The sequence below is a fragment of the Artemia franciscana genome, chromosome 17 (assembly GCF_032884065.1).
Source record: "Artemia franciscana chromosome 17, ASM3288406v1, whole genome shotgun sequence".
NCBI classification, from domain to species: Eukaryota; Metazoa; Arthropoda; class Branchiopoda; order Anostraca; family Artemiidae; genus Artemia; species Artemia franciscana.
This window is the reverse complement of record NC_088879.1, coordinates 41,785,147-41,812,628: the sequence shown is the minus strand read 5'-3', so window position 1 is coordinate 41,812,628 and position 27,482 is coordinate 41,785,147. Positions and strand designations below refer to the sequence as shown.

Below are 27,482 nucleotides of genomic sequence, written 5' to 3'. Positions count from 1 at the left end.
AAGCTTTCATTTTTACTTCTAAAAAGATTTATATTTTACTCGATTCAACTTTTAAGTACATTTGGAGATAAACGTTTTCTTTTATTTATTGTTATTTTGTTTTGCTCCTTCTATTTGCTGTTAAATCTTGTTGTCAATTGCCATATTTAGTACGTCCTGCTAACGGTTCTTACATACAACACTTCATCCCCAAAATTATGTCTATCCCTCCTCCTAAACAATGAATAACTTTAGAATTGCCTCTCAACATGTATTTAGTATTCTTTGAAGATTTGCTGTTCTTTGACCTAACCTAATCTCCTAACCTGGTTTGACTTGAAAGCAGTGGGCTGGTATTTAAACTCTTCAAAAATCTTTAAACCCTTCTTTGAACTATGTAGCTGCCGAGACACTTCTTCGACATTTTCTTCGACTTTTTCGTCCATTCTCTTCGACATTTCATCCCTTTGGTAGTCAAAACCTAAACCTTTGACCAAAACCTAACCACCTAACCAGACAAAGATTAATAAAAGCGCTTGAAATGCCTATAATGGTTGTTCGATAAGCCGTATAACAGTACAGATTAAAATAAAAAAAAAACTCTACAAACAGATTTTATGGAAAAAAATCTATTGGAAAAAAGTAAGATATCAAAATATACACTATGGCCCTATAGATTACCTGAATAGATATCAGATAAAGTAGAAAACGCGTTGCAAGAAATTTTCAAATAAAGTAGAAAACTAGGTAAACAGCGAAAATTCAGCTGGCAAGAACGGGTGATTATCCCAAAAGACCTAAACTGATAGAGGAACTCTGAAAAGAATCTGGTTTCGCCCAGGGGCTTAATTTGCTATGCGACACGGGGAATAGTTTTAATTGAATTTGTTTAGTCCTTTTAGCTCAAATTCTGACAGTTTTTGTATCTCTATTTGGCTCATTTACATATCTAGCTCTCCGTCTTGCTGCCACTATGCATATGAAAGTGCGGACTACTCCTCAGTCCTTCTAAATCAAAAGAAACTCCACACAAAACCAAGTTTTAAGTTTGGTGCTTTATTGAATTGAACTTTATTAACAACCTGTCTTACAGTCAAAAAGAAAAAACGGAGTACAAACAAGAAAAAAAAGAAAGAAAAGTAGTTACAGTCACTACCAACATTAAAAAACTACACACACAAAAGCTACTCGAGAAGGTGGACCCACTCATTGGTCGGAGACACTAGGTTTTTTCTCATAAGTCAGCTGCATTAATAGCTGCATCAGCTGCATCTCATAAGTCATAATTCAGCTGCACTAAGAAGCTCAACAATGCCATACTTAGCAACAATATGTTGATTTTCAATGAAAGGTTTACTTGTAGCACACATCGTGCATACTTAAAAAATACTGCCCTGATATCTTTCCTATATCGGGCACCCAAATCTTCCTGAAGGGGGACTAAAATAATACGGTTAACTTTAAGTTGAGAGAAGGTGCTGTAAATTATTTTTTCCCGAGCACCACTATCCCTAGTAATCCCTCTGCTCTCACTGCAATGAGAATTTACAAATATGTACGATCTGTCTTTATTAACAACTGGTAACTGATCAAGAAGACAACCCAGCACGATTAGAGTCTTCGCAGATCCCGGGCTAAGCAGGTTGCAATTGAAGTCCCCTATAATAAGAAGTTTCACTTTTCCCTTATTATGAGTCTTCACAAACCGATTCAACTGAGTACACGCAGTCATGAACTTACTATAAGAAAGACAAGATCTGTAGTTAGTAGGAAGATCGTCGTTGATGATGACAACATTGCAAACTTTTACGGTCATGAAGTGACAATTTGAGGCTAGAAGATCAGATTTAAGAGAATTTCTGACAAAGATCGCTAAACCTCCAGATGACCAACCTCTGGACTTCACAAGTTCATCCGGCTGAACGAAACGGTGAAGGAACTTGAAACCTCGAGAAAGTTTGTATTATATACCGATAACAGGTGCTCTTGTATGCAAATGGCTTCATAATTCTGGCTCAAGTCATTTAGCAAAGCTGTCTTCTCAAGAGCTTTCCCATTGTTAATCCAAGACGGAATGCTACACATTTTGGGAATGTATTTCCTCTTTCAAGTTCTTTCTGGGTACGTATAGTGGTAGCAGTTATGATTTTTTTTCGACAGGGGTTGTGGTCCAGTTAGATGGCATCTAGAACAAAGTCTTGTCAAAAGAAGATATTTTAATATAGTTCAATTTTAATTGTAGTCGGGGTCTCCGTGACAGCAGACATTGAACTTTTGGAAGGATAGTACAATTTAAATGCTTGAGACTCCCTACCAGATTGCTTTCTGACAGTCCTTCGAGAGTCTCTTCGAATGATCCTCTGACACATTACTGGGCAACCGTTTCACGATGCTGATGAACTGAGGATTAACAATTCATTTTCAATTTCATGGGCTCTTTTGAGGGCAATTAAAATTTTTCGGCTGCTTGTTTCGAAGATACCGAGAGCTGCCTTTCCTTGTTCCTCCGTCTGAGCACTGCATCCTCTAGCGATTTATCTCCCGTGACTAAGCTTTTTATAATTTTTTTGCGTCGGGAAGTCGCCAATTTATCGTTTTCGCCAATTAATGGCGTCGGAATTTATCTCCCTTGATCGTCAGGATGCATATTTTCCATGACTACTGAGAACAGTGGTTTACTACATCCGATAGCTTAGATGTTAGCACAAAAGCAGTGGGCTGGTATTTAAACTCTTCAAAAACCTTTAAACCCTTGTTTGAACTATCTAGCTGCCGAGACACTTCTTCGACATTTTCTTCGACTTCTTCGTCCATTCTCTTCGACATTTCATCCCTTTGGTAGTAAAAAACAAACTGTAATTTCATATATATGGGAACTGACTGCAGCTCAAATATTACAAATTTCGGAAGCTTTTTTGCCGTCTATAGCACAGCGCCACATTACTTTTGCAATATTTGTCAAGTTTTCAGAGTCTTTTTGCATTCGCGCAGTCACGAATCGTACCCAAAGTCACGTTCATACTAGGTCCGCAACAGTTTCTTCTATTCCATAATACTCGCATGGTCGAAAAACTCGAGTCCTTTACAAGCACGTCCATCAAAATGCCTATTGCGAAATAAAGTTGAAACCTGCTTTTAACACCAGATACTCGGTGTTCCATAATACTCGGTCGAAAAACTCGAGTCCTTTACAAGCACGTCCATCAAAATGCCTATTGCGAAATAAAGTTGAAACCTGCTTTTAACACCAGCGTTGACCCCATTTCAATGTCACCATCGTCAAATATTTTCAATTATCAAGTGCACACGGTAGATAAAATTTCTATTTTATTCCGCCGCAGATTAGAATACTTTGAGAGCTGAATCCTCAAAAGATTGTTATCAGAAGGTTCTTGTTTAGATTACCAAGGGGGCGTGATTAGTTAGTGAAGTTGCATTTCATGTTACCCAATTTCTGCAATTTAAGGGAACCTCTCCAGGCAAATACGGCGGCTCTTGTAACAAGTAAATGCCTCTCTGTATTCTATCGCTCAAAAATAGTAGATGGTGGTTGTAAACAAATCAAAGAAAAACCTACAACAGTGCTAGGTTGGTTCCAGAAAAAAGGCACACCACTAAAAAATATCGTTATAGGATGCAAGAAAAATAAGACGACAGGCTTATATGATATAAAGCAACGATACATAAGCTTCAAACAAACGAAATGATTGGACACCATAAAAAAATATAGATCTAGATGGCGCGCTATATGTGTGGCTGTTTGGTCCTTCTTTACTGCTGGTGACCTCAGGCCTTTTTTCAAGATTAGGTGAAATTGTCCTTAGCATCTATATATTATATATATTCAACTACATATAAGAAATATATATATATATATATATATATATATATATATATATACATATATATATATATATATATATATATATACTAGCTGTTGGGGTGGCGCTTCGCGCCACCCCAACACCTAGTTGGTGGGGGCGCTTCGCGCCCCCCCTAAGCTCCCCCGCGCGCGTAAGTCGTTACGCGCCATATTAGTTACGCGCCATTGTAGTTGTGTCCCTATGTCCCACCTGTGAATATAGATAGATATATATATATATATATATATATATATATATATATATATATATATATATATATATGTTTTTAACTACGTAAAACTTGCGAATATACAACATTCTTTGCTGTCCCTTTGTCTGTGCATATAAATAGATTGTCAGGTTTACCGACTCTTGAACATGCAACATATAATGGTCCATGGGAAAACAATCCGTATTCAGATCTATACCTCATGATTCTAATGATTGCCCTTGAGCTTTGTTGATGGTGATTGCTAATCGACCATTCCCTGAGTCGCCATCGTCATTTATATATCCCCCTGTGCACCCTGGCGTCCCCTTTGTAGTTATGTCCCTGTGTCCCGGTCGTCATTTATATTCCCTGTGTCCCGGTCGTCATTTGTGTCCTGGTGTTCCAGTCTGTGATTTCTCTTTGAGTGTCCCGGGCGTCATTTATATTCCTTGTGTCCCAGTGTCCCGGTCGTCATTTATATCCCCCTGTGCCCCCCGGCGTCCCCATTGTAGTTGTGTCCCTGTGTCCCGGTCGTCATTTATATTCCCTGTGTCCCGGTCGTCATTTGTATCCCGGTGTCCCGGTCTGTATATACATTCGTTTTTTAGTTTTGTTTTTCTCCTTTATTTTTTTCCTTTTTTCTTTTTTTTCTTTTTTAGTTTATTTAGATTTTTAGATTTTTTAGTTTTTTTTATTAGTTTTTAGTTTTTTTGTAGTTTTTACCATTTTTTTAGTTTTTTTAGTTTTTTTTTTACTTATGTCCTGGTCGTCATTTATACTCCCTGTGTCCCGGTCGTCATTTGTGTCTTGGTGCTTTGTTGATTGCTAATTTATATTATATTTATATTTATATTTTTTATATTTATTAATATTTTTTTAGTTTTCTTTTTCTCTTATTTTTCAGTTTTTTCCTTTTTTTTAGTTTTTTCTTTTTTAGTTTTTAGTTTTTTTTTTGTTTTTTACCTTTTTTTTAGTTTTTTTAGTTTTTTTAGTTTTTTAGCTTTTTTAGTTTTTTTATTAGTTTTTAGTTTTTTTTTAGTTTTTGCCTTTTTTTAGTTTTTTCAGTTTTTTTTAGTTTTTAGTTTTTTACCTTTTTTTAGTTTTTTTTAGTTTTTTAGCTTTTTTAGTTTTTTTTTCTTTTTAGTTTTTTTTTGTAGTTTTTACCTTTTTTAGTTTTTTTTCTTCTTTTGTATTAGTGTGAAATAATTCAGACGTCATATGCGGACAAACACGACGTCACTCGACAGACAGACAGACAGACATAACCCACAAACAACTTATTTTTATATATATTTATTCATATTTTTTTAGTTTTCTTTTTCTCTTTTATTTTTCAGTTTTTTCCTTTTTTTAGTTTTTTTCTTTTTTAGTTTTTAGTTTTTTTTAGTTTTTTACCTTTTTTTAGTTTTTTTTTAGTTTTTTTAGTTTTTTAGCTTTTTTAGTTTTTTTATTAGTTTTTATTTTTTTTGTAGTTTTTGCCTTTTTTTTTATTTTTTTCAGTTTTTTTTAGTTATTAGATTTTTACCTTTTTTTAGTTTTTTTTAGTTTTTTAGCTTTTTTAGTTTTTTTTTCCTTTTTAGTTTTTTTTGTAGTTTTTACCTTTTTTAGTTTTTTTCTTCTTTTGTATTAGTGTGAAATAATTCAGACATCATATGCGAACAAACATGACGTCACCTGATCCATCCACACATCCACAGACAGACAACTTATTTTTATATATATAGATATATATATATGTACTAGCTGTTGGGGTGGCGCTTCGCGCCACCCCAACACCTAGTTGGTGGGGGCGCTTCGCGCCCCCCCCCAAGCCCCCCCGCGCGCGTAAGTCGTTACGCGCCATAATAGTTACGCGCCATTGTAGTTGTGTCCCTATGTCCCACCTGTGAATATAGATATATATATATATATATATGGTTTTAACTACGTAAAACTTGCGAATATACAACATTCTTTGCTGTCCCATTGTCTTTGCATATAAATAGATTGTCAGGTTATCCCCCTGTTTCCCCCGGTGTCCCCGTTGTAGTTGTGTCCCTGTGTCCCGGTCGTCATTTATATTCCCTGTGTCCCGGGTCCCGGTCATCATTTGTATCCCGGTGTCCCGGTCTGTATATACATTCGTTTTTTAGTTTTGTTTTTCTCCTTTATTTTTTTCCTTTTTTTTTCTTTTTTAGCTTATTTAGATTTTTAGATTTTTTAGTTTTTTTTATTAGTTTTTAGTTTTTATTTCTTTTTAGTTTTTTTGTCCCGGTCGTCATTTATATCCCCCTGTTTCCCCCGGTGTCCCCGTTGTAGTTGTGTCCCTGTGTCCCGGTCGTTATTTATATTCCCTGTGTCCCGGTCGTCATTTGTATCCCGGTGTACCGGTCTGTATATACATTCGTTTTTTAGTTTTGTTTTTCTCCTTTATTTTTTTCCTTTTTTTTTCTTTTTTAGTTTATTTAGATTTTTAGATTTTTTAGTTTTTTTATTAGTTTTTAGTTTTTTTTTCTTTTTAGTTTTTTTGTAGTTTTTACCTTCTTTTTAGTTTTGTTAATTTTTTTTTTTACTTGTGTCCTGGTCGTCATTTATACTCCCTGTGTCCCGGTGCTTTGTTGATTGCTAATCGAACATTCCTTTTGTCCTGGTCGCTTTCTCTTTGAGTGTCGTCATTTATTTTTTTCTTTTTTAGTTCTTTTAGTTTTTACCTTTTTTAGTTTTTTTTTAGTTTTTAGTTTTTTTAGTTTTTTACCTTTTTTTAGTTTTTTTAGTTTTTTAGCTTTTTTATTTTTTTTATTAGTTTTTAGTTTTTTTGTAGTTTTTGCCTTTTTTTTTAGTTTTTTGTCCTGGTCACTTTCTCTTTGAGTGTCGTCATTTATTAGTTTTTTCCTTTTTTTTTTTAGTTTTTTATTGGTTTTTACCTTTATTTTAGCTTATTTTTCAGTTTTTTCCTTTTTTTTAGTTTTTTTTTATTTTTTATTTTTTTTAGTTTTTTACCTTTTTTAGTTTTTTTAGTTTTTTAGCTTTTTTACTTTTTTTATTAGTTTTTAGTTTTTTTTTGTAGTTTTTGCCTTTTTTTAGTTTTTTCAGTTTTTTTTTTAGTTTTTTATTGGTTTTTACCTTTATAGTTTTTTTAGTTTTTTAGCTTTTTTATTTTTTTTATTAGTTTTTAGTTTTTTTTGTAGTTTTTGCCTTTTTTTAGTTTTTTCAGTTTTGACGTCACCTAATCCAGTTTTTTCAGGTGACGTCACCTGACACATCCATCCACACATCCATCCACACATCCACAGACAGACAACTTATTTTTATATATATAGATTTCTGTTTAATCGCGTGTAAAAGTTATATATAAAAAAGGTTATAAAAGATATATAAAAGTATTTTTATATATTTATATATATATTTTTATATATATAATAATATTTTATATTATTTTATAGTACTTTTTATATATAAAAAGTTTTGAAAGTATATATATATATATATATATATATATATATATATATATATATATATATATATATTTCTGTTTAATCGCGTGCAATAGTTTGGTTCTGGCTATTACCTTGTAGAATTGTGTGCATGCTAAATTTTTGTTCTGAGTGGACCACGATCAAACCGTGTTGTTCGATCATTGACTTGTTTTTCTTTTCTTTTACATATGCCTGTGATTATAACAGATGCACAAATTAATAGCTTAAAAATATCTTCTTCTTCTGTTCTGTCTGTTGTTAATCTCATCATTGGATCTAACTCTGTCCCCTTCGGTGGGTTGCTGCAGCTTTGATCGAACACTGGGTCCTGTCAGAGGCATCGCTATAGTGTTGCTTATAATAAAGGCCATAAAATTCGCACATTCTATTATTTATTTATTTATTATTATTATTTTCCCAGAGGCGCTTCATGTAGAAGGGGTCCTTGTATAAACTTTAGAGGGAGCTCATTCGATTGGAAATCGGAACTTCTAGTGCCCTTTTTAAGAGTTAAAAGTGATCGAAGGGTAACTAGCCCCCCAAGCCCTTTTTTATCCAAATGCATCCGATAATTCCGGGGTCCGATAAAACCCCTCAGAGCCCATGGGTAGGCGTTTTAAGTTATGCCCTGGGGGCATGTGTGGTTCTTATAGAAGGGATATCGTATAAACTTCGTAGAGGGCTTATTTGATTGAAAATTGAAAGTTCTAGTTTACTTTTTAAGAGTCAAAATAGATTAGAGGGCAACTAGTCCCCCCCCCACGTCCTTTTTCCCTAAACACACCCGGTAAAAATTTTGAGATAGCCATTTTGCTGAAAATATTTCTAACATCAGATAGTCAAGGTTTTGGGGTCCAAACAACCCCTCAGGGTTCCGGAATAGGCTTCGCAAGTTATGCGCTGGGGGCATATATGGTTCTTATAGAAGCAATGCTCGTGTAAACATTAGAAAGGGCTCATTTGATTGGAAATTGAAAGTTCTAGTTCACTTTTAAAGAGTCAAAAGAGACCAAAGGGCAGCTAGCCCCCCAACATGTCCTTTTTCTCCCCATTCCCATCTGATAAAATCTTAAAATAGCAATTATGTTAAAAAATAGTTCAAAAATCAGATATAAGAACTCCGGAGTCGACCCAAACCCCCAGGGTCCAGGGCAAGTATTTTAAAGTTTTTATGGAAGACGTGGTCGTATAAGCCGCAAAGGGGACTAAAATGATTATAAATTGAAAGTTCTAATTCCCTTTTTAGATTCAAAAGTTATCCGATTTCAAATAGCCCCCCCCCCGCCGCCAACCCTCTTTTCCCCAAATGCGTCCGATTTAATTTTCTATATAGTCGTCTTGTTCAAAATAGACCAAAGATCATATAACAAAGACTCCAGGGATAACACAGTCCACCAAAACCCGGGGCAAGTGTTGTAAATTATGCCCTGGGGGGCATATTAGGTTTTTATGGAAGGAATGGTAGCATATAAACTTCCAATGGGGCTCATTCGACTGTAAATCGAAATTTCAAATGCCCTTTTTTAAGGCCGTGATTAAGTGAACTGATGGAACTCGAAAATCCCATGTTAAATTGAAAATTTATATTTAAAAAGTACTCAAGTATTCATTGACGGAAGATGCCGCTTTTAATATCAGGCCATAGCTTCTTGAAGATGCTACAAAATGTTTGAAAGGATTTTGCTCTATTTCCTCTAATTGCTTAGAAATCTTAGAAAATGTCTAGGTCTTTTTCACAAGTGTACTCTATGAATGATATTGCTTTTGGAACAAAATCGGTACTATCATGAGCAGAAGACAATAACCTGTAAGATGATTGGAACCATTTTTCGATGTATTTTCCTATTTTCTAACAGTCCCATAGAATATTTTCAGCTACCTGAAATTTTTACAAGTCGGTTGCCAGAAAGAATCGTTTCAGATCGCCGATAATACGCCCTAGAGACCAAAATGACAAGCTGGTATAATCAGCTGCTTGTTAATAGTGTGAAATTTTCATAAATTATTTCAATGCAATGAAGAAACCTAGAAATGAGAAATAGTCAGGAGCCTTCAGTAAAGTTGTGCACACAAAGCCGAAATCATGGGGAAAATTAAATCAAAGCGAGGTATGCAACTGCGAAAAATTTGGGGATAGGCGAGTGGATACAGAACCGAAAAGAGTCTAAGGCGGACTGTTGCATGGAAGTTGGAAAGAATGGACTGGTCAACCTCAAACGAGGCCACGACTACTTTTACCAAGTACAATGTCAGCTTGAATGTGCTCAGCTAGATACTTGCTTTTTCATGATTTTTACCCAGAAAGACTTCTACATTGAAAAGATAGACCGCGATCCAGGCTTTTAGACCGAAAAGATTTTTCTCAAGCTGAAAGGATTCTTCATGGATGCTTTGATCCCAGAGCTTGTTGATCCCAGAGTTCCACAGGGGCTTCCAATACGAGAGCAATACTTATAAGATTAATCGTCTAGTACCGGTAACAGGAAAATTCATTTCCCTTAAATTCTATTCTTCTTTGTATTTACATACTTAATTGTATTGTCATTTGAAATAAAATACCTTTGTTTATATTGCTTGTCCTCCAACTTTATCAAAAAGTTCGTAGTAACGAACTGTAGTAAAGAGCGACCCGGCTCAATAGTAACCAAAACTCTAAAAAATTGAATTTTGGTACCAATAGCTACATCAAAAGAATCGCATTTTAATGCTGATTTTAAATATATAAGATTCATCAAGTTTAGTCTTTCCGATCAAAAGTTACGAGCCTGAGAAAATTTGCTTTATTTTAAGAAATAGGGGGAAATAACCCCTAAAAGTCATAGAACCCTATTGTAGAAGTTTCAAGCTCCTATCTGCAAAAATGTGGAATTTTGTATTTTTGTCAGAAGGCAGATCACAGATGCGTGTTTATTTGTTTTTTTCAGGGGCGATCGTATCGACCCAGTGATCCTAGAATGTTGCAAAAGGGCTCATTCTAACGGAAATGAAAAGTTCTAGTGTCCTTTTTAAGTGACCAAAAAATCGGAGGGCACCTAAACCCCCGTCCCACGCTAATTATTTTCCCAAAGTAACCGGATCAAAATTCTGAGATAGCCATTTTATTCAGCGTAGTCAAAAATCCTTATAATTATGTCTTTTGGGACGACTTACTCCCCCACAGTCCCCGTGGGAGGGGCTACAAGTTACAAACACTGACCAGTGCTTACATATAGTAATGATTGTTGGGAAGTGTACAGACGTTTTCAGGGGTGTTTTCATTTGGTTGGGGGCAGGGGTTGAGAAGAGAGGGATATGCTGGGGGAACTTTTCATGGAGGAACTTGTCATGGGGGAAGAAAATTTCCGTTAAGGGAGCGCAGGATTTTCTAGCATTATTTAAAAAACAATGAAAAAATAAATATGACAAAGTTTTTCAACTGAAAGTAAGGAGCAGCATTAAAACTTAAAAGGAACAGAAATTATTACGCATATGAGGGGCTCACCTCCTCCTAATACCTCGCTCTCTACGCTAAAGTATTTTTAGAAATTTCAACTATTTATTCTACGGCTTTTGTGATTCAGGGGTCTTTCTTAAGAAATCGGGACAAAATTTAAGCTTTAGCGTGAAGAGCGAGGTAATGACGAGGGGGTGAACCCCCCTCATATATGTAATAAAAATATGAGAATACAGAAGTTTCTTACGTAAGCTAATTTGTAAGTTACGTATATCTTTAACTAATAAAATTTATTTTTACTAATAATTTTACTAATAAAAGATTTCGTAAAAAATTAAAAGTTCTAGTTGCCTTTTTAGGTAACCAAATAATCGGAGGGCAACTAGACCTCCTTCCCCGCTCCTTTTTTTTCTCAAAATCGTTCGATCAAAACTATGAGAAAGCCATTTAGCCAAAAATAAAAATATGCAAATTTTGTTTTAATTATTCATCTGCGGAGGGCATTAATCAAAACATGCATTGATTAAAACACGTTAAGAAATTAAATTAAATAAAAACAAGTGTTTTTTGACTTAAAGTAAGGAGTGACATTAAAACATGAAACGAACAGAAATTACTTCATATATGAAAGGGGCTGCTTCCTCATCAACGCCCCGCTCTTCACGCTAAAGTCTGACTCTTCCTCTTAACTCTGCTTTCTAAAACAGTAAAAAACTCCAGCGTAAAGAGCGGGGCGTTCACGAGGAAGCAGTCCCTTTCATATACGAAGTAATTTCTGTTTGTTTTAAGTTTTAATGTCACTCCTTACTTTCAGTTATTTTTTTTTATTTAATTTTGTAAGAAAACTTTGGTTTTTTAAGAGTCCTCGAAGAAAGCTTTCAACTAAGTTCGGTGTTTAGTTTCGAATTAATCAACTGAGGTATTTTAAATAGCCTATCTCTAGGAAAAGAAAAGTGAAAAAAACAAAAAATTTTAAAATGCAATGCATGCCGTCACAGTTTCGTATACATGGGCATTTTGTACTCGAGAATGATAGTGCTCTTTTGCTCATTTTCTCTTCTCCCTTGGTCGGTAACCAAGCTTTGCAAGACGCAGCCAAATATATTACTACTAGCTGTTGGGGTGGTGCTTCGCGCCACCCCAACACCTAGTTTGTGGGGGCGCTTTGCGAACCCCCCAAGCCCCTCCGCGCGCGTAAGTCGTTCCGCGCCATTGTAGTTGTGTCCCTGTGTCCCACCTGTTAATATATATATATATATATATATATATATATATATATATATATATATATATATATATATATATATATATATATATATATATATATATATGGCCTTTAATCACATTCTTTACCATTTGCAATCATAAAATAGTCTAATATCTTCATTTTTTCAACATACGTAGCTATTACCCTCGAAAACTAAAACTTTTGACATAGGAAAAGAGCCTTTAATCACATTCTTTACCATTTGCAATCATAAAATAGTATATATATATAGATGTTTTTAACTACGTAAAACTTGCGTATATACAACATTCTTCGCTGTCCCATTGTCTGTGCATATAAATAGATTGTTAGGTTTACCGACTCTTGAACATGCAACATATAATTGTCCATGGGAAAACAATCCGTTTTCAGATCTATACCTCATTATTCTAATGATTGCCCTTGAGCTTTGTTGATGGTGATTGCTAATCGACCATTCCCTGTGTCGCCGTCGTCATTTATATATCCCCCTGTGCCCCCCGGTGTCCCCGTTGTAGTTGTGTCCCTGTGTCCCGGTCGTCATTTACATTCCCTGTGTCCCGGTGTCCCAGTCTGTAATTTCTCTTTGAGTGTCCCGGTCGTCATTTATATTCCTTGTGTCCCGGTGTCCCGGTCGTCATTTGTGTCCCGGTGTCCCGGTCTGTATATACATTCGTTTTTGAATTGGTCTTTTTTTAGTTGTTAATTTTTTAGTTTTTTTTTAGTTATACCTCATGATTCTAATGATTGCCCTTGAGCTTTGTTGATGGTGATAGCTAATCGAACATTCCCTGTGTCCCCGTCGTCATTTATATATCCCCCTGTGCCCCCCCCCCCCCGCGTCCCCGTTGTAGTTGTGTCCCTGTGTCCCGGTCGTCATTTATATTCCCTGTGTCCCGGTCGTCATTTGTGTCCCGGTGTCCCGGTCTGTATATACATTCGTTTTTGAATTGGTATATGATGAAATAAATTTTTGTGTTTTTCCCCTTTTTTTCTTTTTAGTTTTTTTGGTTTTTACTTTTTTAGTTTTTTATTTTTATTTTTATTTTTTTTAGTATTGTTTTTTAGTTTTTTTCTTTTTTCTTTTTAGTTTTTTTTGTAGTTTTTACCTTTTTAGTTTTTTATTTTTATTTTTTTAGTTTTGTTTTTCTCCTTTATTTTTCAGTTTTTTTCCTTTTTTTCTTTTTTATTTTTTTTAGTTTTTTAGCTTTTTTAGTTTTTTTATTAGTTTTTTTTTTTATTTTTAGTTTTGTTAGTTTTTTGTACTTATGTCCTGGTCGTCATTTATATTCCCTGTGTCCCGGTCGTCATTTGTGTCCCGGTGCTTTGTTGATGGTGATTGCTAATCGAACATTCCTTGTGTCCCGGTCGTCATTTATATTTCCTATGTCCCGGTGTCCCGGTCGTCATTTATGTCCCGATGTCCCGGTCTGTAATTTCATCAGTCGACAAACATGACGTCAGTCGACACACAAACATGACGTCACTCGACACACAAACACACAGACAACTTATTTTTATATATATAGATTTCTCGGCTGAAGCATCTCACCAAAGGAAGCTGTCAATCAAAACCTTTCACAAGACTTGATAATTGGTGCTATTTGAAGTTTTGACAACCGACGGTCTCTAGAGAATTAAAAGACAGAAGGCTAACCTAACTTCAATTTTGAAGCTCGATGTTTTCAAGTTCACTTGAAAACAGCCCCAACGCTCCTTTTTCCCCAAATACATCTGATCAAGATTTTGAGATAGTCATTTTATTCTGAATAGTTTAAAGATCAAATAGCAAAAACTCAGGGGTCAACACAGCCCGTAGATCCCGGGGGAAGTGTTGTAAGTTATGTCCCGGGGGCAGATAAAGTTTTTTTTGTAAGGGGCGGTCATATAAACATCAGAGGTGGCTTATTTGATAAGAAATTGAAATTTCTATTTACCTTTTTAAAAGTCATTAAAAGTGATCAGCATGCATACCCCCCCCCCTCATCCTCTTTTACCCAAATGCATCCTATCAAAATTTTGAGATAACCATTTGTTTGAAATATTCTATCGATCAGATGACAAAACCTAGGGGTCTACATACCCTTCCCCCCCTGAATCCCAGGAGAAGGGTTGTAACTCGTGCCCCTGAGCATATAAAGTTTTACGCACAAGGTAGTCGTATAATCTTTAACCCAGGTGGAGGGTTGTAACTTATGCCCTGGGGCATATAAAGTTTGACGCAAAATGTAGTCGTATGAACTTCGAAGGGAACTCAAATGATTAGAAATCAGAAGTTCTAGTTACGTTTTTAAGAGTCAAAAGTGACCCGATGCCAACTAGCCTCTCCCCACAAACCCCGAGGCCATGAGGCTCCAATTTTTTTCCAGAGGCACTCCATATGCAACGAGCGGTGTTATAAACTTTGCATGGGACTCGTTCAATTGGAAGTAATAATTTCTGGTGCCCTTTTTAAGAGTCAAACACGATTGGAGCATCAAGCCTCTCCCCCCTCTTCCCATCCCCTCTTTTCCCCAAACGCATCCAATAAAAATTTTGAGATGGCCATTATGTCCAAAATAGTTAAAGAGATGAAGTAATTGAAATAATTATTTCCTCGGGGGTTGACAAAACCTCCCACTGCCCCCAGGGTAAGGGCTGGAAGTTATGCCATCTATACGTTGTTCATATAAAAGTTTTGTTGAAGGGATAGTTGTATAGATTTCGGAAAAGCCTCATTCGATTTAAATTGAAAGTTCTAGCTATATTTTCAAAAGTCAAGAGTAATCAGACGGTAGGCACCTCTCCCCACGTTTTTTTTATATGCTTTTGATCAAAATTTTGAGCTAGGCATTTTGTTCAACATCCTCAAAATGTCAAATAGCTATTGGTCCGGGTTTCAACCCCCCCCCTTGGGGGGGCCTGGGGAAAGGACTGTAAGTTATACTAGCAGCCCATCATTAACATATAAAGCTTCTATGGAAGGCGTGGTCGTATAAACTTTGGAGGAAGTTCATTCGATCGAAAATCAAAATCTATTGTGCCCTTCTTAAGAATCCAAAATGATCAAGTAGTAAAAAGCCTCCCCTCTTGTCTTGCCTTTTACCCCAAATGCATCTTATAAATATTTTGAAATAGCCATTTTGTTCAAAATAGTCCTAAATTCAAATTTCTATAACTTAGGGGTTGTGAAATCCTCTTTAGTCCCAGGGAAAGGATTGTAAGTTGCCCATTATTAGAATATATGTTTTTGTGGAAGGGATGGAAGTACTAACTTTGTAGAGGGCTGATTTGATTGAAAGTTGAAACTTAGCTCTTTTTTTAAGAGTAAAAAGTTATTAATGGGCAATTAGACCATGGCCTACTTTCCCAAAGCACATCCTGTCAAAATTTTGAAATTGCCATTTTTTCAAAATAGTTCAAATGCCAAATCCTCCTGCCCCGGGGAAATGGCTCTGAGTTACGGAACTTGCTTATTATTACTTTTATACTTTGTTTACTGTGATACCTTGTTTACTTAGATGCTTTCTTTATTTTGATACTAGTTTTGATATTTTTACGAAATTTTGATGTTGAAAAAAAATTGATTTTGAAATAAGATTTTCTAAAAACTTGAAACCTTTTGCAATCAAAAACGAACAAAAATTAATTAAAAAAAAATTTCCGAAAAAGAAGTTTTTCAAAGAAAAGTAAAGGCCATATTAAACTTAAGATCAGCAGATATAAATACCTGTTAAAATTTAAACTAAAAACCACAAGAAATTACTATTAAAGAATGAATGAAACCCAAAACGAAGAGAAATCAAATAAACAATCATAGCAAGCAAACATACTATAGGTACTCATATTAGAATAGATAAATCTAAAACCGAATGAAACTTAAATTCAATATGCAAATCAAGCTTGAAACGAACAAAAATCACTCCAAGCAAGAGTTTGGGTTCTGTCTCCTTCTCTCACTGTAAAAGTCTAGAACGTGCTGCGTCATTGGCGCTTTACTGAAAACTATATTTGCTTGCACAGTCATGGAAAGTACAAATAAAATCAAACTGAACATTTTATATATCACAATATTAATTCTTGAAAGATAATCAGTTCATTATTTTATTTCGCAGTATTTTTTTTTCATTTTCAATGCTGTAACAACTGGAAATATTTGTCATATGATTCGTTTTCAATGAAGCGCCAATGACGGATTAGGCTTTACACTTTTACAGTCAAGAAAGGGGACAGTATCCAAACTCTTGTTTATAGTGAAACTATATTTGTCTTGAACAGTCTTGGAAAGAACTAATAAAATTAAACTGAATATTTGATATATAAAAGATTTCAATTGCTGAAAGTTCATCACTTAAAAATTTAATTCTACTCTCATTTTTATGTTTATTTTCAATGTTGTAAATAAATAAAAAAGAAAATGTTTGTAATATGATTCGTTTTCAGTAGAGCGCCAATGATGCAGTAGGTTTTAGACTTTTACACTGACAGAGGGAGGCAAAACCAAAACTATTGTTTGTAGTGATTTTTGTTCGTTTTAAGCTTGATTTGCATATTCAATTTAAGTTTCACTCGGTTTAAGATTTATCTATTCATTTATATTAGTACCTATTGTATGTTTGTTTGCTATGATTGTTTATTTAATTTCTGTTCGTTTTTGGGTTTTATTTATTCTTTAATAGTAATTTCTTGTAATTTATTCATTTATATTAGTACCTCTTGTATGTTTTTGCTTTGATTGTTTATTTAATTTCTGTTCGTTTCTGATTTCATTTATTCTTTGTAGTAATTTCTTGCCGTTTCTAGTTTGAATTTTAACAGGTATTTGTATCTGCTGATCTTAAGTAATATGGCCTTTACTCTTCTTTGAAAAACTTCTGTTTCGGAGAGTTTTTTTTAATGTAATACTACTAAGCAGAGATTAGTCTCACTGTGCCACCGCATGAATCAGGAATATCTTAATAAGAATTTGTGTTTTTCTTTTTTTTGGATGGGTGGGTTTGCAGTTTTCTTTGAAATATCAACTTATAGCTAATTTTTTTCTCAAGGGTGCTTGTTCACGGTGGCTCCACCCCCTCCGGTTGTCTTACTGTGCAATTGGCTGTGCTTGCTGGTGCTGAAGTAACGATAACTGTTCCAAGTCACGCTGTTGATGTTATAAGCCAACTTGAAGTAGACCAAGTGTTTGTTATGCAAGATACCGCTCTCTTTAAGCTTATAGGAGTTGTTGAAGGGTAAGTAATGACCATCTGTCATGAGAACTAAACAGTAGTTCTCAAGTTGACCAAGTGTTTGTTATGCAAGATGCTGCTCTCTTAAAGCTTATAGGAGTTGTTGAAGGGTAAGTCATGACCATCCGTCATGAGAATTAAACAATAGTTCTCAAGTAGACCAAGTGCTTGTTATGCAAGATACTGCTCTCTTAAAGCTTAAAGGAGTTGTTGAAGGGTAAGTCAGGATCATCTGTTGCAGAAAGGTAGGCATTTGTGCCTTATTTTGACAGGGGTCACGCAAGGATTTTCTATTTCTATGATTTTTTTTTTTTTTAGAGAGAGAGAGAGAGAGATGGGTTTATTGATATAAATAAACAAAACAAAACAAGCAAATGGCCCGAAGCAAAGCTTGTTTGGGCTTACAATCCCAATACACATACAAATAAAAACAATACGAAAAAGGAGAGGAAAAAAAAGAAAAGAAAAGGAAAGAAAAGGAAAGAAAGAAAAGAAAAAAAAAACATTCATATCGGAAAAAACAGATTGGAAAATTATATTGGACCAGTAGCATCTCCATTCACGAGAGATATATATTATTACTTTTAATTTCTTTATTTAAATCAAACAAACTACATAATAAACAAACCACCCAAGAAGTATAGCTTATCCACGTGGTGGGAATGACAACATAACTGTAAAAGAAAACAAAAGGAGAGAGTGAGAAATTGGTCCTTGCTGCAGTCCAGACGTGACACGTCTTTCACTCGACGTGAAAAAGCAGACTCGTGTTAACATCACTATCAAATGACAGAATCAAATTTACCATTGTGATCTTAAGCGACTCTTACCTACCAGTACTGAATATGTAGCTCGAAAGGCTTTTGAAAAAGTTTACCTCACTCTTAAACAGTGTTGGAGCCCCTGGCCCTGAACGAATTTTAGCTTAATATTACAGGTTTCATATAGTTACAAATTACTATAAAATTGATTATGTGGACGTTTGCCAAGAATTTAGTTATCATTTTGATAGATGTAAGTGACGTTAATCTTAATATGACGTTAAAATGTCATTTTAGCACCCATGTACTAGCAACTTCTGCTGGATAGGGCTCATCGGAGAGATGTGGTAAATATACTATTCTATATACCATTTATGTTTACCATATGGTGAATACAACTTAATCTTTTAGGTTCCATGTAGTTATAAATTGTCATGAAACTGATTATATGGACGTTTGCCAAGAATTTAGTCATCATTTTGATAGATCTAAGTGACGTTAATCTGAATATGACATTAAAATGTCATTTTAGCACCCATGTACTAGCAACTTCTGCTGGATAGGGCTCATCGGAGAGATGTGGTAAATATACTATTCTATATACCATTTATGTTTACTATATGGCGAATACAACTTAATCTTTTAGGTTCCATGTAGTTATAAATTGTTATGAAACTGATTATTCGGACGTTTGTCAGCAACTTTGTACGAAAGATGGGAGAGTAGGATCTACAACTTCAAAGGATCTCAAATCTGACGGTTTTGGCTTCATTAGGAAATGTATCTTTAACTCATGGTGGCGTTTTTTCTACCTCTTCATGGTAAGTTTTTTTTTTAGTCTCGTAGTTATTTTTTTTGTATTTACCTTTTATCGTACTTACTTTTACTTCAGTTGTTTTACTGATGTTTTATTAATTGCTAGCAATAATTATATAAATTTAGAACCATATTAATAAGTGAAAAAAATATAAAGTTCGTGAAGAGCCACTTAGAGAAATCAATTATCCTCACACCTTCCTACAACGCAATGTTTGTGATCGGGGTTCGCAATCATAGGTAGCCTGGTTCAACTTCCTGGCTGAAGGGCCAAGAAACGGAGATCAGCACCGCCGATACGGACTGTAAAGTCTAATGCCGTATCCTTTACCTACCTTTTTACCTTTTTTAGCCTGGTTCAAACCTGCATGTGGGAAGGAAGGCAATTGAAGCGTGCTAGAAAGTAATTTTTTTTTGTTTGATTCGTGTTTTAATATCTGTTGATGGAAAAAGACAATGTTTGCTAAAATATAAAAGCTATTTTTTATTTAAACTATTTAACGATAAACTTATAGTTGTAATACTTTTGAATGAGTAATGATTTTTGTACACTTTTTATAATGCTTTATATTTATAATACTTTTTGAATCTGTCTGACATATTGGCAAGTGAGTTAGAAGGGCGGAGATTCTTCTGATTGATTCTCATTCATCGGTCACACTTCCAGAGGCATACCCCTTGAAGAGGTATGGAACCCTTTAGAAAAGGTTGGGGGAGGTGCAGGCTGTGACTGAAAAATAAATCTTTCAACATAAAAACTGTTCCCGTGAACAGGAACTATCGGTCTATCCTGTCTCTAAAAAAAAACTGCTGATAAATGAATACATTATTTGTTAACTTGAAATTTGTAAAGTTATGTCCTATTTAGTTATTTCGGTCCTCTATGACAAAGCCAAAATGCAACAGTAGTAAATCGTCATTCGGTTAAATCTATAACCTTTCTGAGGTAAAAGTGACATATATTTTCCTACTGGGTTCTCATTCGCTGGTCCTACTTGCCGAGTCACATCTATCGAAGAGTTATGCACCTCATCGGAAGAGGAAAGGGATAAAAATACAAATAATGATAAATCACAAAGAATTTCATATTTCATATATAAAACTACAGTGAGCCACCTTTGTCTTACCATGAACAGTATATAAGACTGTATTTTGTTTCTTACGGGACAGGTTGGGAAGGTTCATAGCCGGTTGGGAAGACATGCCGAGACAGGTTGCGAAGGTTCATAACAGGTTGGGAAGACAGGCTGGGACTGGTTGGGAAGGTTCATAACAAATTGGGAAGACAGGCCGGACAGGTTGGAAAGACAGGCAGGGGCCGGTTGGGTAGGTTCATAACAGGTTGGGAAGGTTCATAACCGGTTGGGAAGGTTCATGACCCCTTGAAAATTCTCATAACTGGTTGAGAAGACAGGCCGGGACAGTATGAGAAGGTTCATAATAGGTTGGGAAGACAGGCCGGGACAGGTCGGGAAAGTTCATAACAGGTCGCGAAGACAGGCCGAGACAGGTTTGGAAGGTTCATGACAGGTTGGAAAGGTTTATAATAGGTTGGGAAGACAGGCCGGGAAAGGTTAGGAAGGTTCATAACAGGTTGCGAGGGCTCATAACAGGCTGGGAAGACTCATAAAAGGTTTGAAGAACAGGCCGGGGCAGGTTGGGAAGGTTTCTAACAGGTTGGGAAGACATGCCGGGACAGATTTGGAAGGTTTATAACAGGTTGGGAAGGTTCGTAACAGGTTTGAACGACATGAAGGAAGAATAATTAAAAACACGTTTTCATTGTTAATCTTGCCTTTTTGGCAGCTAACCTCAAAGCCCTTCTAGGTTTACGAAAAGACCTTATGAGGTTAGCAACCAAAAAGGCAAGATTAGCAATAAAAACGTGTTTTAATTGTTCTTCTTTCATTTCAATGAATTGCCATGCTTCACCTCACTTTATCAGTCCTGGTTGAACTTTGCTGAAGTAAGGATGATTGAACTGTTCTAAAAAAGTTTTCTTTTAGTTTTATTGGTCGTAAGTCCTTTTTCTTTTATATATTTATGTTTTGCTGAGGACGGTCCTTGGACACAGGATCGAAATATTCATATAAATTAGAATTCCACTGTCTTACGAAAATAATTCCCTATTGTTCTTCTTGTTTTGATGTTTGTAATGGGAAGACAGTGTGATCCTCGTTTTTATTTACTTCATAACAGGTTCATACCAGGTTGGGAAGACAGGCTGAGACAGGTAGGGAAGGTTCATAACCGGTTGGGAAACCAGGCTGGGACAGGTTGGGAAGGTTCATAACAGGTTGGAAGGACATGATGGGACAGGTTGGGAAGGCTCATAACAGGTTGGGAGGACATGATGGGACAGGTTGGGAAAGTTCATAACAGGTTGGGAAGACAGGCCAGGACAGGTTGGGAAGGTTCATAACAGGTTAGGAATATAGGCTAAAACTGGTTCGGTAGGTCCATAACACGTTGGGAAGACAGGCCAGGACAGGTTGGGAAGGTTCATAACAGGTCGGAATACAGGTCGGGACCGAAAAATAAAGCCTTCAACATAAAAAGTGTTCTCATAATGTTATTTTTGGTCTATCCCTCAAACGCCATTGTTTATGTTTTCTTGCATTTTAAGCTTTAATTCAACTTCATTTCTGAAAAAAAAAAAATAAAAAGCTCAATTAACATAAAATATTATTCAAACCTTTTTTAATTGAATATATATATATATATATATATATATATATATATATATATATATATATATATATATATATATATATATATATATATATAATATGACCTACTTAGTTATCTTTGTTCCGAAAGTAAAGGTAAAAAATAGTATAGGATATACGGCACTGGACTTTACATTTGCTTATACCCATATCTTGGCCCTTCATCCCGAAAGTGCAATGAAGTGTTGGAGGCCATCCATCCTATGCTTTCACACACTTTTCCTGATTACCTTCCCTGTATTTCTCCAGGCCCCCATTGAGAGCTCATTCAACTCTGGCTAAGCTTAGAGAGTCACTCCAATGGCCCCTTTGACAATGATAGAAATACAAAACGATGGTAAATCATAAAAAAAATCAGATTTTTTATTTAAAGCTAGTTAGACATCCGTCCGTCTTACAATCAACTGCGCAAAAAAACTAAATTTTGTTTGCAAAAAAATCATATTGCTGGAAGGGAAAAAATATTTCTGACATGGTGAAGATAAAGCGGCGAACATGAAGTGGTAAACGGTTATCCGTGCCCACCTCATAAGGGGTTGGCCCGACAGATTGGGGATGAAAAATTAAATTCTGTTCTCGTGAATGGACTGCAAATTTTACTTTTGACCAATCTGTAAACTCTCCTTTTGTATATTTTCTTACATTTAAAGCCTTAGTTTTATCCTTCTCGTTAACTGGTAGTTATTAAAATGTAACTTATTTATTTTAGACTATAAATTTGAAAATTATTTCCTTGTTACGATTCCTCTTGATTCAGTCTTCTTCTCTGGGTCCGTTGCCAAAAGGAAGGCAAGTCCACTTACCGGCTGTCTGCTAAAAGAACTCGCTTCCCGTATTCGGGGGCAACTATTATTTTTTTTTCCAAAAAATATTCAGGAACAGCTTTGTACGTAATCTTGATTGATACTCGCAAAGCTAAGTAGAAACATGTTTATACGACCGTAATGCAAACTCCATCAATGTCGCTTTCCTCTGTGATACAAAAATTATCTTACAGAAAAACTTTCTTGTATCAGAAGTTAGGTTAAATTTGACTGGTAGTAATAAAATTATCCTGTTATCAATCATGTATTTCCGTTTCATAGTAACGAAAATGCTACTCGTTTTTATTCTATTCATCTCTCTATTTTCTTTTTTGTTTTTCATTATCTACTGTCTATTCTAATTTTTATTTATTATATATATATTTATCTATTGATCTTTTTCAGTCAATCTTAATGGTAGAGATTAATTGCGAAAAAAAAAAAAAAAACACTGGACCTTCGACAAATAGAATAAAACTTGAGAAAAATGGTGTTGAATCAAAATGAAAATTATACCATTTGAATCTCCGTTGCTGAAAACCCTATTTAGGAGAATTACAGTCCCCCTTGAGTAAATAATTGCAGTCCATCTTGAGTAAAGTAAAAAAAAGTAGAGAATACGGCACTGTACTTTAGAATCTCTGCCGCCGGTCTGATCTACATTTCATGAAATATTTATTTTATAATTAAAGGTGAGAATTCATCCTTTATTCCAGTAGTTCTGAAAAGGTGTTCTTTTTCAGTCTCCATCTCTGGGTCCCATGCCTGAAAGAAAATTGTTGGATCGGTGGTCAGAGTTGATTGATAGTGGCAAAATTCAGCCTGTTATCGATCGTGCATTTCCGTTTCATAATGCCGAAGCCGCTATTCATTTCTCATCTAGATCTAATGCAGTTGGGAAAACTGTTGTTATTATGAGGTAAAAAGGCTTTTTGTATACTAAAATTTGCTTGCATCAAAATTTGTTCTGAAATGTCAAGCAAGGCCGTATCCAGGGGGTCTAGGGGGTTTGAATCCCCTCCTCACGAAATATTTATTCGACTCATAAAAAACGTAGCAAAAATGAATATAAGAAAAATGTTGATATATTTTTAAAAGTTTTTTTGCCCCCCCCCCTCCCCGCCCGAAAAAATCCTTTTTTAAATTCCCCCTGAGCAAATCCTTTATACGGTCCTGTTGTCAAGGATAGTGTTTTGATTTATGGGCTCCTCCATGAAGGGGATTCCTTAAAGGCAAACTCTTCCTTTACGGGGCTCCTTAAGGTCACGGATCTAGTTTGTTCCTTAAGTAGCTATCTATTCCTTGCAAGAATCCTCTTTTAACATCGTGAGATGTCTCCGACTTTTTTCTCAAATTTATATATAAAGGTTGTGCTTACTGTTTAAATTAAGGATGCTGCTTATGAGTCTCGAACCCCCTCCCCAATCCGTGGCTTACTTTGAACCGTTTGATAATTTTGAGTAAAATGGCTGTTTCAAAATTTTCATCCGGCACCAAGGGGATTTACAGGGTTGACCAGAACTTAAAACGGCACTAGAACTTCCATTTTTTTTTATCAACCAAGCATCCAATTAAGTTTTCAAAACCCATCCTTAGAATTCCCCCCTCATTTTCTACAACTATGAACTGGAAGAAAAAATGAGTCATGGGAAATATTTCGCTCTGATTGTTTCATATTTACCAAACTTATTCAAGAACAGTCTGCATGAAATCGTTAGCACAACCAGGCATAAAAACTGTAATTTATTTCAGGGGAGGGTAGGGTGTTTTCGGTCTAAACCCAAATCTAGAGAACAAAAACCAAGAGAAACCCAAGAGAACAAAAAACAAACAAAATGAAATAGGATGGCGAAATGAAAACTATAGAAAAATGTGAAAACTACAAGATATTTAGTGCACCCATATCTGTTGCAAACCTGATTAGAATCGCAATAGTAGCACACAGAACTCATAGTAGATTCACAGTGGTAATCAAAGTAGACTCACAGACGCGCCCTAGTAATGAATAGAAAAAAGTGGTTGAAACAGTTTGTATCCTACGATTCGTTAGCTCCCAAAGTTTTGAAATAAAATATCGTTAATAAGTTTTCGGGGATAGGAGGGTTCGAGCCGTTGAGGGCCGAGGGTCAGCACAACCAGGATGGCGATATGAAAACTATAGAAAAATGTGAAAACTACAAGATACTTAGTGCACCCATATCTGGTGCAAACCTGATTAGAATAGCAAAATTCACAGTGGTAATCAATGTAGACTCAAAGACGTACTCTAGTAATGAATCGAAAAAAGTGGTTGAAACAATTTGTATCCTACGGTTCGTTAGCTCCCAAAGTTTCGGAATAAATTATCGTTAATAAGTTTTCGGGGATAGGAGGGTTCAAGCCGTGGAGGGCCGAGGGTCAGCTCAACCAGGATGACGATATGAAAACTATAAAAAAAAAATGTGAAAACTACAAGATACTTAGTTCACCCATCTCTGGTGCAAGCCTGATCAGAACTCGCAGTAGTAATACATAGAAGTCATAGTAGATTCACAGTAGTAATCAAAGTAGACTCATACACGTACTCTAGTAATGAATAGAAAAAGTGGCTGAAACGTTTTGTTTAGGCTTATGTGTAAATATGTAAATTCCTATAAGAAATTACATATCACCTCGAAAATGCTTCGACAAGGCTCGTCCATGCCTTTTTTCTCTTGGAACACATCGTCAATATGTCGTGACGGCCTTCTTCTTTTTTTTTTTTTTTTTTTTTTTTTTTTTTTTTTTTTTTTTTTTTTTTTTTTACAGAAGTGTACATTTAGAAATTACTAGAATTCATAGAATTCAGCCGGCCTAACCTTAGTTAAATAACTGCATGCATGTTTGACACTGATTTATTAATGGTAACTACTACCAATGTTGAGCATGAAAGTAAAACTAATGACACAAAAAAATGGGAATTTCGAAAAAGAGGTTGAAAACCATTGAAAACGGTGGCAAGTAGAAAACAGAAATATATCGTTAGAACCACCATGTCTAAAATCCGTCCCTGAGGTTTTCTACCATCCATCTCAAAAATTGAAGACGATCATTGAATTGTTCATGAATACATTTGATGTGTTCTTGTGTGGCACAGAACACACGGATAGCCCAGACGTGTCTCTTTTGTTTCTTCTTTTTTGGCTACGTTAACGCGTGACTAGACCATCATAGAAAGTCATACTTGTGTATCTACATGCTATTTGGAAATCCATTACTATGTACTAAATTTTTATAGTTTAAGGTTGTGTTAAATAGTTGTTCTTAAAGAATTGAGACAGAAAGTCAAACTTTAGCATAAAGAGAAGGGAGGGGGCTCAGGAGGGTGCCGACACTAAACTACGATAAGTTGATAGTGGATGGGAATGCTTCCTTTTCCATATCAACTACTAAAGCTATTAAGGAATAGAAACAAAAAATAGATCTTTTCTGTAAAGAGTGGGGGGCGCGGAAGGAAGTAGTCCCCGTCATTATACGAAACAATTTATATGCATTTTAAGTTTTAACGTCGCTCCTTACTTATTTTTTAATAAGTTTTCAAGACAAAACTGTTTTGATTTCGTTTTTTTGCTTTCAAATCATGCCTATGTCAATTCTAGGTGTTGACCCCCCCCCGGAAACCCCCATGGAAAATAACTCCCCCTCCCGGCGTGTTCGTCTCCAAACAGTCAAGAGTGATTAAATATCAACTTAGCGTTCTTTATGCGTTGTTAAGTTTTTGTACCCCCCCCCCCGGAAAAAACACCTCCCAAAACAAAAGTCTAGGATACGGCTTTGGGATTATACATCAATTTCTAATTCCACTCTCGCCTCGTCTCTCCTTTAGAGCCAATTCTGTATATATCTGAGGACTCAATGAGAGTTGGGATGTTTGAAATTAAAATAGACCCTTTGAGCTATCCCCCTCCCTCCCTAACTACAAAACAATCAGAGAAACCTATTATAGAGGTTTAAAGCCCTTATATGCAAATGTTCGGAATTGTATATTTTTTTGCCAGAAATTGATCATGGATAAAAACAACAGCAAGCAAAACAACAGGGTTCCATAAAATATATCGGCTCTATATCCAAGAGCGTTTAACAGCAAACTACGTATAACTTACAGTAAAATGAGATCTTTAAACCTGAAACTGAAAAATTAAAACAGTTCCACGTCTATTGTTTTTATGATGGAAAGGCAATATGGTCTTCATTGTTATTTAAAAATCATAGATGTGTGTCATTTGTTGTTTTTATTTTATCTTTTCCCCAGGGATGATTGTATCAAAACAAGGGTCCAAGAAGATTAGGAAAGGGCTCAATCGAACAAAAATTATAAGTTTAAGTGCCTTTTTAAGTGACCAAATATAATGGAGGACAACTAGCGCCCTCCTCCTGTCCCTTTTTTCCCACAGATTTCTGATCGTTAATTAAATCATGCCAAGGTAGCTCCCCCCTAGGTGGTTTCAGGCACCCATCCCCTCTCCCCACTCTGTACCCTCTGATACTCCTTCATAACAGATGATTCAGATTTATACCTCATTGTGCACAATTTCATCAAACGCAATATAATTCAACTTGGTCGTTACTAGGACACTACTACCCCCTCCTCCCCCACATAAACACAATAATAAAGGTATAGACTGAAAATTTACTTGAGAACTAAGAATAATTAGACAACGAGTCCCAAAATCTCATGTGGTATTCGTTTGAAGGCTCAGTGATGCTTAAAAAGTCAGGCCACTGAACCGTACTAAATTTGGTACCTCACCTCCTTCCCTACACAAAGATCTACCACCCTCCTTAATAATAGACCACTGTATTATAAAGCAAATGACTTCAGTTAAATAAATTATAAAAATAAATGCCAGAAACACTGTTGTGCAGGACACTACTACCCCCCCCCCCCCCCACATAAGCACCAATAATAAAGGCGTAGATTGAAAATTTACTTGATAACTAAGCAGGTTTAGACAACAAGT

At 35.5% G+C, this 27,482-nt stretch overlaps 1 protein-coding gene across 1 annotated transcript in view; it reads left to right on the top strand.

Annotated features, from left to right (window-relative positions):
• LOC136038248 (reticulon-4-interacting protein 1, mitochondrial-like) overlaps nucleotides 1-27,482 on the top strand; it is a gene marked incomplete in the record, with an annotated part of 65,640 nt that overhangs the window by 27,505 nt on the left and 10,653 nt on the right. The window contains 3 exon segments of the mRNA XM_065721360.1: nucleotides 17,212-17,397; nucleotides 18,802-18,976; nucleotides 23,247-23,422. Coding sequence (XP_065577432.1) covers nucleotides 17,212-17,397; nucleotides 18,802-18,976; nucleotides 23,247-23,422 — 537 coding nt within the window.